Genomic DNA, 17,252 nt, shown 5'->3' on the forward strand with positions numbered 1-17,252 from the left:
TTACGACATCTATCATGACACAACGGAAAATTTCCCGCCAATTCAGTATCATTAGAACTCCGCACTCCGTCGGCTCTGAGGCACACACCTAACGTACTTTCGTTTCTTTGTTTCAGGTATGGAGAATAAAAGCAATCCTCATTTCGTCAGTGGTATGATTCCCGATCCATGTTATCTCAGGTGAGAGCGCGTCCCGGTTTTGCAGCTTTACTTTTATGTCAACGACCGCACTTCTTCTCGCCTGGGGGATAAAGTCGAGACGGTTCGGCAAGTCGCACTGCGTTTCACCTCTCGCAAAGATAAACGTAGCGAGGAGCGCGGAGGACGAAATTGACTTTGTCAAGGTGGTGGTTTGGTAGGCGCGGCAGCCATTTCGGCGCTAATAGCTTTAACGCGGTATAAATTAGGGAAGTTGAACGCAGATTAGGAACACTTGAAATCAGAGCAAGTTGGTCTCAAACATGTTTCGCCAGTTATCGAAGCCCCGAAACGTCCGTAAGTTTGGATTTGTGTCCCGATGTACCAACCCTTACGTCGCACCTATTTCGGCGGTTCGTTGCACCACAACAAGATACGGATAAGGTTGTAAAACGCCCGATATCAAATCATTATAGAGAGTTCGCTACTCTACGCGTCTGATTGCGAGTAGAACTATCCAGTTTTTGTCCACCTGACAATTACAATTACCAAGATTTGGAGTGAACCTCGAGTCACGAAAAGTGAAACAAGTATTCCTGATGATCGGAACAGTGCTAGTTCATTTTTGATGCTTGTCTGTTTTTTCTTCAACTGAGTTGAATACTTCGGATGGGTTACACAATCCGATGCCATTCCTTGTTCGTAAGTGTCCTTACATTTAACGCGATACATATGTGACGGTAGAGCTACCTAGATGGCGAGTTAGGGAGGAGCGAGTTATCAAGCTTTCACTATACATACATATACGCACCTTAATGTACCGAGAGATTTCCGGCAGAGAAACTTCCCCGCTTATCTGTACCCGGAGTTTCTCACGTTAATTGCTTGCCATGGTACACCACGTCTATGTGGGGTTAGCCAACAATAAATACGGGTGGGGCCATGGCTTGTTTATTCCCACTGATCCATGGCTAAACATCAGACAATCCCCTGCATGCTTCCACTTTCTGGCATGAAGATCAACACGCGGAATTAATATTCGCTACGCTTTAGCTTTGACTCTCCTTGTAAGCATTCTGTTTTTCAATACTTTAAATTCAATAATTATTCAAAATTATTTTCAATCCTGAATTGAAAAACATTTCACGATGTACAAAAAAAAAAAATTGTCTCAATTTTCGAGTTGAAGAGACGAAAACTGTTGCTTAATTCGCTTTATTTGGTCAGAAAGAGAGGAAAAGTTCTGAATAACAAAAAAACGAAACATTTTGAGCAAACATGTGCATTTGATGGTATTCTTATCACATTAAAACGTTAAACAGATTATATTTGTTTTACATAAAATGCTCATCTCTGGTATAAACGTTATAACTTATACGCCATTGACAGGTTTCAAAGTGGTCACTCCGCGCTTTTCATTTGTCAAATCGATCTTGCCACATTTTCCAATCAAGCTGAAAATCTGAAATAATTCAGACGGTTTTTTCGTCATTACCTATCGATTCCATGGGTGGCAAGTTTACGTGGGAAATTAACGACCACCGTAATGAGGGTGTTTTTCCCGCATCTCCGAACGCGAATTCTTCCGCTTGAAACTCATGTCCTCGATACGGTTCCTACACAGAACAGCCACTTATCATTTCCCTTCTGCGTTTTGTTTTTTTCGCTGTGCTGATTTTAAAAGCTGAACGACGATAGGTATAAGCGATGTGTCTTCGAAGCTAGATTGAACTGCGCGTGAAACTCGGTGGCAGAGGTAATGCGGATAATTGCTAACGGACAGCGGAGAGTGGTTCATTCTAGATTTCCAGCCGTGGTGGGCAAGTTCGGTAAGCCGTAACGCCCTGCGGTGGCCTTAGGCTGAGTAAGAGCCACCAGTAAACTCCGGACAATATCTACCTGCCTGCATATGCGGGCAAAGATGCAAAGGTGGCTAGTATAAATTTCACTGATAACCCTGAGCCGGTGAGAACTACGAGCGAAAATCTCGTCGGGTGTCAAAGGTCACTCGCCTGCTCCAGCCAACTCCAATTTTTCTCCACAACGAACTCAGGGACGTTTTATACATTAATTTCAACCGGTTCAATACATCCGAGCATCGATTCGGATTAAACTTCTAAGACTATTCTGTGATTCCGTGTAAGCCATACCTGTTACAAACCTCGAACAAAAGTTACATGCCGAAAAAAGTTGTGTACGGTATTTCGCCTCATCGTTATATGGATTTCACTGATTTACTTTGCACGCGGAAATATATTTTCACGAAAATCTTGTTGAACTTATGCAACTTCTTGTGGCCTGATTTTCTATGTATCATTATAATCCAAACCATATACCTGAAACTGTTTTTCCGATATTCAATCGCTTTGGCGCAATAATGGAACAATATCAAAGTTGTATTTTATTGAAAAACCATAAGAAGTTGAATTGTGAAATTAAAATTGCAATCGCCGTATAACATATTATTAACCATAATAATCATGCTATTAATTAGCTGAACTTAATTTCATAAAACTTATTCATATATAGTCAGTTTCATAAAGCTTATTATCATTTGTATGAATATTCACTCGCGATCAGCATAATTTTCAAGTCATACTGTAATGAAATTCAATATCTCGCAGTAAATGCAATAACACTGCTTTGAATTTAGATTTATAGAGATTCGATACAACCATAGATACCATCGCCCTGCTTGAAAAGTTTGTTCCAATTTTAAAGGACACCATAAGGTATCAAAGTATATCTTTCATATTATACATCAGAAACATGAGACACAACAATATTATATCACCATTGTGTTTATCATTACGATTCTACAACTCACCATGAAGATTTTTCCTATCCTTTGGAAACGAGACCCTTCATCTTTTCTCTCGATAAATGAATACTTACTATGCTCAAAATAGAATTGAAGTCGATATGGAACTATGATTGCATTTTGGCAAGTCGGGATTACCTATTTCTGAAACGAAATTGTCGATCTTTATGGGTACGCATGCCAATGGCTACAATTAAAAATATAGCGACGAATCAAAAAAATGTAGAATTCCATGCTCAACGAGTGTAATTTGAAATTTACCTAAAGTTTTGTAAATGATAAATTCTACACTCATGTACACCGCGATAATTCAATATAATATCAATTTCATGAATTCCAAAGTTAAATGTAGCTCGATTTGTATTCAGAAAATCTGCATTATCAGGTAACGCGGAACATTTAGATGCACGCGACGTTAATTTTTGTAGCATTCCATACGAATAATTTCCAAGCTGAATACCGAGAAAAATCAAACTGCTAAATATATGAAAGCGATCCCTTACGTCACAGTGACTGAGCTTTCACGAGACAGAATCTCGAATTTTATCGATTGCTGGGTATATCAAATATCTTATCGAAGCGCTAAGCTTTCAAATTTCGAGAGGCAAGCGCCTCGTTCATGGTAAGTTATCCAATAATCGTCGGCAAAGAGCGGGATTAATACCTTTGAGCGTTTAAACTAGAGCAAGTGAAACTGGAAACTAGGCTAATGCAAACCCTGGCTGTTTCAGGCACATATGAGAGTCAATCTGTGATCCCCGTAATTACGCTAATTACGAACGTTGAGAAACATGACTAAATTGATGTTATACTCCCCGTCAAGCCTTCCACGAAGAAATTATCCAGCTCGTGTATAAAATCATCTAACCTTGACTCGTATGTAATTTTTTTTCTCAAATGTCAATCACTCGGTCAGGAGTTGTTCGCCTCTATTAAATTTGACCTTTAAACGCGACATTCTCGGCGCTAAAAACACTTCCCTTGTGGTTTTACGTATAGGTATTATACTCGCCGTAAGGTCACCTTGTGATTATGCATGTACGGTAACTTCGACTATAATACCTCACCAGTTCTGTCTGACAACTATAGCGGAAACCAATTATTATCCATTGTCAGCCTTAGTATAAATACATGAATGGTAGAACAGTTGAAACCTACAAAGAACAAAAACAAAACCATTACCTACAATTACTAGTTGTATGAAATTGTCAAAACCTGACTAATGAGATCAATTAACGAGCCAATCGTTTACAATTCACTAATGATAAATTATTTCCGAGGCAAATAAAACAGAATAAATCATTTTCCATTTTGTCGGCTGACAATTTTCAAAAGTAGTAAAATTCAGTGCCACTCCAGAAATCTAGCTTCACATTCTTTCAGAGCTTATCATAGGTACTGCAAAATCGTTGCTGATTTACAATTTTTTGTGTCAGTAAAATTCTTTCCTTGCCAATTTCGTTAAAATTACGTCGATTTTACCGCAGTGGTAGATCTTTTTTGTGAATAACATCCTGATAAGATTATCACCGAATACCTTACGTATGGATTTATTCGTATAAATGCATCTGTTTTCACAATTTATTCATCAAACATAACAGCGGTCAGATACCAGGCAGAATAACAAAGACCGGATTGCTTCTCTCTGGCACTCTGCCAAGTAACAACTGCCTATCTAGTTCACTTGCGCTGAAGTTCATTACCTGAAGGCACTTCCAGGCACCTGTCCGCCAGTCTGTCCGTCTATCCATCTGTCTGGCTGTCCATCTGTCCACGCGCTTCTTCGCTAGGAAAAAAGAGAACTCTCGATGATCACAGAGTACCTGTAAAACTGTCCTTATAATGAAAGACAAAGTCTGACAAAGGTAGGATCAGATCGAGTCAGTGATGGAATCAGGTCAAGGGGACACATCGGTGAAACTCTATGATTTTTTATTTGCTTGAAAGTTGAACTTGTAATAAAGCTTCATAGAACAAACAATTTTCAATATTTTTCAATAAATAATATTATTCATGGTAAAGTCAAAAAGTAGGTTTGTGTTTTTTCTAAGACAATTACAGTACAAATTTTACCATCGTATTGTTCACATGACGAAACATGTCGCTTCTCAACTATCTACTATCCTACCAACTATTATCTGATATCGCGAAGACGTTGGAAACCTGATGATAAATCTATTGAAAATATGAAACAAAGCCGATGGTTTTGGAGTAGATTTTGGCAAGTGTCGTGCAATACTAACCAGGACTCGTCGCCGGCGACGCGTTTGTTCATAAATAAATATGAGCGCAGAGTCGGAACACACATAATCTGTCGACACGCAATGTCTTTTCCTCGCATTTTCAGAGATTTTACTCTCCTTGGCTATTGAGGAAGCCGAGAATTAACCCAACTCCAAAAAAGCAACACGATACTAGAAAGTCAAATTTTCTTACTCTCTTTCTGTGTTAATTTTCCGGCTGAGGAAACAGGATCGTATCTTTACCCCCTTCAACGTAAGAAATGTTGATCCGTGTTAACCGGAGAGTTTGGAAAGGCGGTTGATTTCCAGAATGCGTAGCTGGGATCAGAAACAACTAAGTAAATTCATTCAACTTTGGTGTTTAGATGCGACGCATCGATCAAATTTGACTGAAGAGTCAAATTATCACCAACGCCAGATTCCAGTGAGATAAATGTGAACTCGTTAACTTTGGGGTAACGTGAAATGGTAATGTCATTGCACCGAACCATTTATTCAATAGTAATTATCAGAACTCAGTATCAGTGTAGACTGCGAGTTTTCGATCAACCTTGATCGATCGAAACTTTGTGTAAATTCGGTAGAATACAATGTGAATGTAAAAATTCATTGTAATGCAGCTAGTCTCAAAATGCTCGAAGCATTCCGTCACTGTAATTGGTTTTAAAGTCGCAACAAGTGACGAGAAAAATGTGCAAAGCCGCGGTAATTCTTAACGGTATTTTATCTTCCACTTCTGGTTGATTGGAAGTGTCGTTTTCCTGGGTAAGAACTCGTTATCTCGAAGCCTACACTCGTGGCATAAATTTCCTGCACATAAACGTTGTTATCAATCGAAGCTTAATACAGAAATCATTGTAAATGTTTTTTCACGAATGGAATTGTTACAGCCAGTTGAGGACATTAAATTGCACCGGGTGCGTAAGGCATTTGTCGCAAATTAACTGATCACGGAGAATATGAATAAAACCTCAAAGCAAGAAACTTTTTACATTTTCAATCTATTAAACGTTGATGAACAGAAGTGATTTAATTTATCTGCGGCTATAGTAATCCCATTATCTTGAGGAAATGACCATCTCTCAATTTAATCCACTTATAATGACCTAGTCAAAAATGAAATCGCCCAAGCATGCCCGTCTTCTGCTCTTTCCCAGGGTGCAGTGTCGTTCTCAAAAAACGAGCATATACTCAGCTTCAGCGAAAATTTTCCCCAGGACTGTAATGATTATTTTAAAGATATCGATGTACATGGAAAACAAAGTGGATTCTTACGTAAATGCAGCCCTTGGCTCGCCCACTGGAACCTGAACCCAGAGAGCTGGGGGCTGGCGGAAAGGTGGACGGCCGCTTTTTTTTCAACTCACTTCAGGTCTCGACCACCCCTCACGATCGTACCACTGTGCATATGTATTGCCTTCTTTGTTGTGTTGCTAGTGCCAAGTCCAAAAATTTGAACAAATAACGAGAAGATACGTAACCCTAATTGGGCACACTCCGGTAGAATCGCATAACGGTCAGACAGGATGAAATTCACCCCAACTTCAAAAAAGTGCTATCCTGCTTCAACGATGAACTCTAAAATTATTTAAAAAAATATCTGGGTATTGCTTGAAGATCGTAGAAAAAGTTCTCTCAGTTTTCCCAATCAAAATTGATTGTTTAAATATCGTAAAACGTCGGCAAAGTTAAGCAGATACAGCTATATAATATACAGGACTCTACGAAGAGTTTGAAAAACGTGTAGAGTGATATTCACCCTAAATGACCAATTAGGGTTAATATCGTCGTGCACATCGATGCGAAAAAATCACATTCTCGTACGGAATTCTTCGACGGCTTTCTTTTCCCGCGTAAAAATTGTAGAAACATTGACCAAGTAATCTGCAGATGAATTCCGTTGTTCCGATTAATTTTTTGTCACTTTTTCGAAAAGATACCGCGCTCAGCCATAATGCAATCGAAGGAACATGCCTTATATCTACTCTTATCTTAGCTCGAATCAGAACGCTGTTCCTCTCCCCCAAGAACCAGGAACCAACGACCAGGGTAATAGTGCCCGGCGGGTATTCCAGAGCTTCGGGACGATACTATAATCCGGTTTTAGCATAGGCAGGCTCACGCCGTGTGTCCACGGTCATTTGGAAGCCGATGCAAACCTCCGCTATCAGAATTCCAGAATGTTTCCGAAGCCACCTTCGCTGTTTCATTTCATTTCATGCGTATCCCTTGCCTCGAGGCCTTAGGGAAGTGCTCACACTCACACACCTATTAACTGGGCAACGTTTGAGGTGGTTCGTCATGTCCTAATAGCTGCAGCGGAATTAGCATTTGTCGTCGTTGGAGCTGGCGAACAGATGACCTTGTTGCCAGTTTCGTTTCTTCGATCGATTCGCGGTCCTTGAGCGCTTGGAAAGTTCCCTCTTTCTTCTGTGCACGTGCGTGTCGCTAATGAGCCGGGTTTCGAAATTTGGGGCAAGTTTGAGCCGGATGGAGTCAGTCTTTCGTGTAACTGTAGCAGAACGGCATTCGGTTAAGGACGGAAATGTTTCTGGAGCACGCCTAATTGTAACGAATTATTTGATCATTTCAAATCGCTCGTTTCCGCCCCTAACGATATCGCGCGACCGCTGGTATTTTTCTAAATAAACCGAAGTTGGACACGCCACTCTTTTACAGCTAGGCCATAACTTTAAAAGCGTTGGGTATAGTTTGATAAGACAACTTCGGAACCTTTTTGTTGGCAGATTTTGATAGCCAATTCACAATTCTAGAAAAATGTTTGACAATATGATACTCTGCAAGGCAAAACTAGATGGTATTCTGCTGGTATAACCTGTAAATTGAATTACAAGAGCAAACAATCACAGCATTCAAATTGAATTTTTATTAATCAGTTGACCTTTTACATTAAATGTGCAAATGTACAATTCAAAAGCAACAAGGTACACCAACGCATAGTTGAATACTTATCACTTACTACCGAATCACGCAATCTCAAGAAGAACTCTTTGTTACGATCACATTCGTATCAGCCGTACTGAGCTTGCAATTTCTGAAACTCCTTTTCCGTTGCACGAGGAACGATGATAAAAACCGTTCAAACCTATAGTTCGTAAAAGTCCTCTTCAATCGAATTGAATCGTTTGGGGGTAATTAATGGTTGCTGGTTACCAGGGGAATGAAACCAACCGATTCTTTCCTGGCTCGCAGCTTCTTCTCCCCGCACCCCTCACATTCACACCGCCAGGCTTGTTAATCTGCAGAACGAGGGGTTTATCACTCATGTAATAGTTGGGACAGCTGCAAATGTAATGTCCATGCAATGGTATGTAATCTCAGTACAATACCATGAAATATTCGTGTAATATCATGCAATAGTAGTGTAACGCCGTGTAATACTGTGCGATAGTTATGTAATACCCTGTAATAGTCATGCAATATCATGCAAATACCATGTAATAGTCGTGTAATATTATGTAATGGTGGTTGCAATAGTCATGAAATACCATGAAATACCTGTGTAATACAGCATGTAATAGTCATGTAATACCTGCGCGCGCAGTACCAAGCGCATGCGCTTTACAGTGTTTACCGGATTCGTGACATAACCTTGAAATTCGTATTGGCAACTGTTTGTATAACCTATGGACCGTTATTTCTCGACTTGATTGTGTGAGTCTGCCGGCTACAACACGTGAATGACGGAAAGGTACGTACTTAATTTAATCTGTCGCTTAGATCTGGCAAATATTCAATTATTTCTTGCTGACCTGTACAAAAGTTACAGGCAATTGAATTTCAGCGGTTTTTGTTATATAAATATAAGTAAATATACCTTAGCATGGGTGACGTGATATTGTTGTAATTTCCGATCCGTTGTATTGCTTCTAAGTTTGCGTCAATCCAAGAGAAAAGAAAGAATATGACCTAATTTTTTTACCACCTACCAATTTATGAAATGAAAAATAAAAGAAAAATCCTAACTGTCGCATAGTGCAGGACAGAATCATCTACAAGTGCTCAAAAATTGTGACACACTATCAATTATTTCAATTAAATTCCAAATAGATTCAATAATTATGCGTTTTTCAATTGACTTCATGAAAACATACGATTTCGTTGAAAGTTCTAAGAAATCAGATCTCTATCAGTTTGTCCTGGTTCCTTACTCATTGTTCATTCCAGAAGTGTCACAAATTGTACTATATTTTGGAATCAATCACTCTAGTTGACATTCACAATGTCAGCAGGTAACTGTGATGTTTGATCTAAAACTAGCTTGGAGTTAGGCATGGAGGAATCAGCGAGCAAGGCAGAAAAGGAGAGTATGGCGAAGACCATCGCTGGAAATGTTAAAGAACAAAAGTTTTGGGTCGTAATTAGGAAGGAACTTGGAGTTGATCCACCGTTGTACCTGAAGCATCTCCTCACCTGTCTGGGTTTCGATTCAGCGGCCGCTCTGAAAAACCTTTCAAGCGAAGCCTTTCTAGAAATGGAGAAATTTGCCCAAACTGACATGCTGGGATTGTTAGGCGAAGATGGTTACACAAAATCAGACTTCTTCGGTATCTACAGTAATACACCTGAACAATTCCGCATACTACGAGGACATAGGTTTTGCCTCTTCGAAATTCAGAAGTATATTATAGAAAAGGGGTTGAACCATTTTGCTACGGCCGAACAGGATATTAATGAAAAATTAACTAACATCAAAGCAAAAAAAGAAACCAAGGAAACGCTAAAAGCTGTATCGGGAAAAAAATCAGATCCACAGTCACGAAAATCACAGGACTTATTGAGTGAAGAAGATCAATTATACATGCTCATTAAAAATTGGTTTTCTAAGCAACCAGATGGTGAAGAAACCTTCAAAGATTATTTAGAAAGCCCTAAAAATCGGTATATAGAGGTATCTGTCAAAGAAGACGTTGACGAAGAAATTACCTATTCGGGGAAAATATCGTGTTGCCTGTGTAAAACTAAAATTACCGCGCATAAAGCCGAATACGGGAAATCAGTACCGAGGAAAACTCGTTGGGTATGTCAAAATTTTATGAAGCACGTAAAGGAAAAACATTTGACTTTGAACCCTGTGGAAAATTCGAAGGAAAATTTATTTCCTCGCAAGCATAACAATAGCAATAAAATTGATACAAAATCGGGTCAGGCGGAAAAAAATACAGCAAATGTTCTCAAAAACGTCGTCGCTAACACTACAGCTTTTACTTCTAGTTGTAAAAAGGTTCAACCCGAGGTTCAACCACTTATTACGGATGTATTCGATAAAGGCACCAATGACAATGATAACTGGAATACAAATGCTAGTTTGAGCGACAGTATCGCAAACAAGAACCAGAAGCTCGGCCAAAATTTACCAAGAATTATCGAAGACGTGAAATTAGTCACACCCGTTGAAATAAGAAGGGATATTATTAAAATTGAAAAAAGCAGGGGAAAAAGGCATATTACTAGAGAAATTGAGAGTGATGACGAAACGGAAGCGAAACCTACTAAACGGTCGAAAAATCGAATTGAAAGCGATGAAGAACTCGAAGTATCTGCACGTGACAAGCCAAATGATGAATCGGATGTTAGATCACAAGCTGTGATAGTTGAAAGTACAAATGATGAGTTACAGGGGGAATTCAACCTCGGAATAATGTAAAAGGGGTTCTTTGTTCCGAGAAAATTCTATCAACCCCATTGACTAGTAATACCAAAAATACTAAGACTATAGATACAAAAAGTTCCGACTGTGAAAAAAAAATTAAAAAAGATCTAAGAACTAGAAGTGACAAATCCTACCGACAAAGAGTGAAGAGTATTACTACAGAGAGAACGATTCCATATTATTTTCCAACATTGAACGAAATGGAATTGCTGTTGAAATATAATGCAGAATTAAAGGATTGCGTGAAAAATTTATTAGCACAATCGGCATCGAAAAAATTAACGAAGTCTTGTCCAACAGTCAATGAAAACAGTAAAAGTAACTTGTTAGTACGAAAATTGATGAGAATTTCTGACAAACAAAGTCAGGCCGAATCTTGCGGGAACAGATACGATTGCACAGTGAAAAAGTTTGCATCGTATATTTTCATGATTGGTGGAAGATTGTCGTACGAAACGTTATGCGCGAACTTGCCTCTACCATCCCCCTCATCTGTCAGTCGGTATTTGTTAGAAAACGGACCAGACATCATTGAAGGGCAGCTTCGATTGCAGGAATTGAAAAATTACTTAATCAAGGCCGACCTGCCTCTAGTCATATGGGTAAGCGAAGATGCGACGCGTATTACTGGCACCGTGCAATATGACCCAAAAACTAACCAATTAATTGGGTTGGTATTACCAACAGATAAAAATGGAATGCCTAAGTGCAAATCTTTCATGGCAACGTCACCAAAAGTAATGGAAGAAACGATGCAAAATATTCCAATTGCTTCTTTGGCGTACACAATTATGGCACAGCCTTTACAAAAAAATGCGGCGTCATTTTGTCTGTGCATATTTGGAACCGACAATAAATTCACAGCCGAACACGTGCTTAACAGATTCCAATTTATTTACGAACAATGTCAGCAATTCGGAATAAGAGTATTAGGATTTTCTTCGGATGGTGATCCAAGATTGTTAAAAGCGATGAGGATTGAAAGCCAAATAGGTATTTCGAATCTTGATTTACTCTTTGGTAAAGAAAATTGGACATGGTTCAACAGTGAATTTTGCAGTGAGTACTTTGTTTGCCAGGATACTGTACACATTGGTACAAAGCTAAGAAATCGCTTCATCAAAAACTCAATTGTTCTGCCGATGGGAAACAATATAGCGACTGTTAGTCACCTGAAACTATTGATACAGTCACAATCTAAAGACAAACACCAGATAACTTATTCTGACTTGGACCCAAAGGATAAAATGAATTTCCCTTCTGTTCAAAAAATATGTCAAGAAAATGTCAGAAAATTACTCAATGATACAGTACCTGGCAGCGAAGGAACATGTCAGTATTTGAAAATACTACATAACACCGTAGTTTCATACATCGATTCTGAATTAACGCCGTTGGAAAGAATATTTAGCATCTGGTATTCTGTGTTTTGTTTAAGGATGTGGCGTGCATGGATTTCGGCAAATGACAGTTACACTTTGGGCAAAAATTTTATAACTTCCAACTGTTACACATGCATTGAAATAAATGCTCATACGCTTATTGACGTCATCATACGCCTGAGAGATTCGGACCAACCAGAACTCTTCCTGCCATCTTTATATAGTAGTCAACCATGTGAAAGCTTTTTCCGACAAGTCCGTTCAATGTCATCCACGTACTCGACTATTGTCAACTGCAGCATGATGGACATCATTCATCGTCTCAATAGAATTCAAGTACAAAATGAAATCATCATCGAAGAGTCAGAAAATATTATATTTCCAAGATTTAGGGAGAGAAAAAGTGTAATCAATGTCAACACATATCCACTACCTTCTAATCAAGAAATACAGAAAACCGTTGAAGACGCGAAATGTCGAGCTATTGAAGATCTCGGGAACCTTGGTATATTTTTCAACAATATCTTATGTACACTGCCTTTTTCTGCAAAGTCTATTCAACTAGACTCAGACGACGAATCTGACAGCGAAGAAATCAGCGAGGAAACGGAGAGCGCAAATGAAGACACTATATCTGCAGAACTTGAACATGATATGATTACGTTGCAGTCTGTAACAGGAACTTTGGAACTCAAAAATTACTCCACCCAAACAGTTCAACTAAATGAAACGAGTCCATTTGCAGTCGTGCGTGATTCGTCGCAAGCCGAATACGTCGTTAGAAAATCGTCCATTTGTTGGCTGCTTAATAAAACCAAGCACCGTTTAAGTAGCGACAGACTTCAGAGAGTACGAGAAATCGAACTGCCGCATTTGTCCAAGAAGGTACTTATTAGCTTGATATTAACTCTTCCTAAATAAGTAATGAATATCTTTCCTTATGACCCAGACTCATTAAAATACTGCGGAAAATGTCCTACCTACACCTAGAAAAAAAATATAATGCAGCATTATTCTATGGTAAATGTATAACCCCAACGAATAGAGTTGTATAATTTATGCGGCAATTGGTTGAGATTCTAAATTTTTAGGAGGTTGAAGTTCGTAACGTTAACGAGACGATACAATTTGAAGAAAATCGCCATTTTGCAACTTTAGAATTTTTTAGAAATGCAGTAATCAATAAATAGTGGCTTGAATCAAGCAAAGTCAACCCACATCAGAACTACAGCCTCTGTAAAGCAATTACGAAGTTGAAAAACATAGTTTTTTTTCAAATAATGTGTCGTTACGTTAACGTTACGAACTTCAACCTCATAAATTTTTTAGATTCCATCATTGGCACATCCTGTCGTTGTGATGACTACAAAAAGTGTTAATTTTCAACTTCTTGGTTCTCCGTATAATGTTATTGTTTTTCTAGGAATCAGCTACTAGATCAAATACTGTCGAAGAGAATCCGGAAATAAGTATAGGGACATGGATGCTTTTTAGAGAAGACACTGAGGCAGAAACGAAATACAGAGTAGGCCTTGTTCTTGGATTCGTCTATCTAACTGGAAAAACAGACCCACAAAGAGAATACTCCAGATTAAGCGCTGACGTCAATAATGAAAGTATTGGCGTACTATGTACCTGGTATAGATTAATAAGTTCTAGTCTCCGTCCGGCACCAGTGGGGTCACATGATTACAAATGCATTTCTGGATATATGCGAACTTTACCAACACCACAGATAGTTGATGGGCATATTTTTTATTCGGATTTAGTTTTGAAACTAATCCTCGAGATTATTCCTACAACTTCACTCCAAGGTAATACTGCTGTGAAAAAATTTCATTTGAAATCATTGCACGTCTGGTTACAACGTTTTGAATTTTCAGGTAAAGATGCAAATATCGGAAATTTTGTGCTGATCGAATTTCTCACCAAAAAAACCAAAAAATACTACATCGGCGTTGTTAAAAGTATCCAATCAAGAGACAGAGATTGCGAGGAAGATTATGAAGTCAAATTCATGCGAAAAGTGACGAATTCGTCGAGCTCCATATTCGTTTTTCCAGATGTGGACGATACAAGTTATGTAACAGGAGATCAAATAAAGCTAATTCTGAGCAACCCGAAAATTGACCGAAGACGTCATCATGTATTCAGTGATTCTGATTTGTTAGAGTACGCTGTGATTTAAAAGTTAATTGAAGATCGTCTCAATTGCTAAAAAATATATATAATTATGTATCGTTAACCTCTCCAGAGTACTATTAGCATAAATATACAGAGAATATTATTATAATATATAAATTATGGTTGCGTTGAATTATTCTTTACTATATTTAAAGGTTGATTTGCAAATTTTATTATGAAATTTAGAGGGTAAAAGAGGTTATAAAAAAATAGTTGCAATAAACTATTTAATGTAATTCAAGCAAGACTTCAGGGATGCAATTAATGACAGTGAGACAAAAACCATTGTTAATAGGTATACTGAGAAATACTCATCTTACAGTAATATAATGTGTATCTATATAAATATATAATAGTCATGTAATAGTCTTGTAATAGTTGTATAATTAGTATGCAATAGTCATGCAATGGTCATGTAATTCATGTAATACTATGTGTAATACATATGCAATACGTATGTAATACTTGTGCACTATCTGTGGAATACGTGCAATACTTATGGGATACTTATGCAATACATGCAATACTATTGTAATCCCTATGCCATACATGTAATACCAGTGTAATAACTATGTAATATGTGAAATACATATGCAATGGTGTCATACTTGGGACAGTCATTATGAGAGTGGTAAGCCCCTCGCTGCAGAAGCTCTCCAGCAACGTCAACCGTTGGTTTCAGGGTAGCATCTAAACTTCCATCCCCTCAGTTTGCTCGTTCTCGTGACGCGTCGCTCTACGATATCCTCCGACACCCTGTCCTTGTTCGTACTTACACATATACAGATTACCTTCGGTATATAACTCTCGTATACGAAATTATTTCGACAAAAATAGATGAAACGCATTCGCGCAATCACCGTATTATACTAGCCATATCAAGCTGGAACCGCCACATTCGAAAATCGAAAAATTTCCTATGGAATAATTAAGGGCTAATTAGATGCTAATTAAATGCTCTATTTTCGAATTAAATGCTCCGCGTTTTTTAAAAGAAACCTGTGGCGGTGCCAGCTTGACATAAACCTGGAACCGCCACACCGAAAAAAAACGGAAAACAGCTGAAATTTCGGAAAAGCGTTAGGGTCATAATTAAAGGCTAATTAAAGGCTCTTGGAATTGCTCATCTTTAAATTAATTGCTCGGTGTTTTTTAAAAAAAACCTGTGGCGGTGCCAGCTCGATATAAACCAGACTTGAAAAAAAACGGGAACGAGGTCAAATTTCAAAAAAGTGTAAGGGTCATAATTAAAGGCTAATTAGAGGCTCCCGGAAAAACACCCGCTCGAATTAAGTGCTCCACCCCCGAGGGGTGGAAACCACCCAAAAACTAGAAAAATCCGTGTAACTCTTGGACGGAACAACTTACAGAGTTCGTTCGAGTGTTAAAATTACTCCAGAATTAGAGGCTCCCGGAAAACCACCCGCTCGAATTAAGTGCTCCACCCCCGAGGGGTGGAAACCACCCAAAAACTAGAAAAATCCGTGTAACTCTTGGACGGAACAACTTACAGAGTTCGTTCGAGTGTTAAAATTACTCCAGAATTAGAGGCTCCCGGAAAACCACCCGCTCGAATTAAGTGCTCCACCCCCGAGGGGTGGAAACCACCCAAAAACTAGAAAAATCCGTGTAACTCTTGGACGGAACAACTTACAGAGTTCGTTCGAGTGTTAAAATTACTCCAGAATTAGAGGCTCCCGGAAAACCACCCGCTCGAATTAAGTGCTCCACCCCCGAGGGGTGGAAACCACCCAAAAACTAGAAAAATCCGTGTAACTCTTGGACGGAACAACTTACAGAGTTCGTTCGAGTGTTAAAATTACTCCAGAATTAGAGGCTCCCGGAAAACCACCCGCTCGAATTAAGTGCTCCACCCCCGAGGGGTGGAAACCACCCAAAAACTAGAAAAATCCGTGTAACTCTTGGACGGAACAACTTACAGAGTTCGTTCGAGTGTTAAAATTACTCCAGAATTAGAGGCTCCCGGAAAACCACCCGCTCGAATTAAGTGCTCCACCCCCGAGGGGTGGAAACCACCCAAAAACTAGAAAAATCCGTGTAACTCTTGGACGGAACAACTTACAGAGTTCGTTCGAGTGTTAAAATTACTCCAGAATTAGAGGCTCCCGGAAAACCACCCGCTCGAATTAAGTGCTCCACCCCCGAGGGGTGGAAACCACCCAAAAACTAGAAAAATCCGTGTAACTCTTGGACGGAACAACTTACAGAGTTCGTTCGAGTGTTAAAATTACTCCAGAATTAGAGGCTCCCGGAAAACCACCCGCTCGAATTAAGTGCTCCACCCCCGAGGGGTGGAAACCACCCAAAAACTAGAAAAATCCGTGTAACTCTTGGACGGAACAACTTACAGAGTTCGTTCGAGTGTTAAAATTACTCCAGAATTAGAGGCTCCCGGAAAACCACCCGCTCGAATTAAGTGCTCCACCCCCGAGGGGTGGAAACCACCCAAAAACTAGAAAAATCCGTGTAACTCTTGGACGGAACAACTTACAGAGTTCGTTCGAGTGTTAAAATTACTCCAGAATTAGAGGCTCCCGGAAAACCACCCGCTCGAATTAAGTGCTCCACCCCCGAGGGGTGGAAACCACCCAAAAACTAGAAAAATCCGTGTAACTCTTGGACGGAACAACTTACAGAGTTCGTTCGAGTGTTAAAATTACTCCAGAATTAGAGGCTCCCGGAAAACCACCCGCTCGAATTAAGTGCTCCACCCCCGAGGGGTGGAAACCACCCAAAAACTAGAAAAATCCGTGTAACTCTTGGACGGAACAACTTACAGAGTTCGTTCG

The 17,252-nt window shown here is 39.2% G+C and overlaps 2 protein-coding genes across 7 annotated transcripts in view; both read left to right on the top strand.

Moving 5' to 3' along the window:
- LOC107227623 (CCR4-NOT transcription complex subunit 6-like) overlaps positions 1-17,252 on the top strand; it is a 505,041-nt gene that overhangs the window by 206,687 nt on the left and 281,102 nt on the right. The window lies entirely within an intron of this gene.
- Positions 8,332-15,062, top strand: LOC124294829. 4 transcript variants are annotated; one of them, XM_046742218.1, is made up of 4 exons: positions 8,440-8,914; positions 9,484-13,143; positions 13,682-14,072; positions 14,142-15,062. In XM_046742218.1, the coding sequence occupies exons 2-4, from the start codon at positions 11,077-11,079 to the stop codon at positions 14,444-14,446; spliced, it is 2,763 nt and encodes a 920-aa protein (XP_046598174.1). In that variant the 5' UTR covers positions 8,440-8,914; positions 9,484-11,076; the 3' UTR covers positions 14,447-15,062. The 4 variants fall into 4 exon arrangements, with proteins under 4 accessions (XP_046598195.1, XP_046598174.1, XP_046598183.1 ...); XM_046742227.1 differs by having other exon boundaries at positions 8,442-8,914; positions 12,315-13,143; XM_046742234.1 differs by lacking the exon at positions 8,440-8,914 and having other exon boundaries at positions 11,746-11,869; positions 12,315-13,143.

This window comes from Neodiprion lecontei, chromosome 1 (assembly GCF_021901455.1).
Source record: "Neodiprion lecontei isolate iyNeoLeco1 chromosome 1, iyNeoLeco1.1, whole genome shotgun sequence".
In the NCBI taxonomy this organism is placed as follows: Eukaryota; Metazoa; Arthropoda; class Insecta; order Hymenoptera; family Diprionidae; genus Neodiprion; species Neodiprion lecontei.

Bases quoted from the DNA above. Each gene is read 5' to 3' on its own strand.
- LOC124294829 (XM_046742218.1), top strand. From the start codon at position 11,077: ATGGAATTGCTGTTGAAATATAATGCAGAATTAAAGGATTGCGTGAAA. The intron at 13,144-13,681 runs GTACTTATTAGC...TTGTTTTTCTAG, and splicing joins TGCCGCATTTGTCCAAGAAG to GAATCAGCTACTAGATCAAA. The intron at 14,073-14,141 runs GTAATACTGCTG...TTGAATTTTCAG, and splicing joins TCCTACAACTTCACTCCAAG to GTAAAGATGCAAATATCGGA.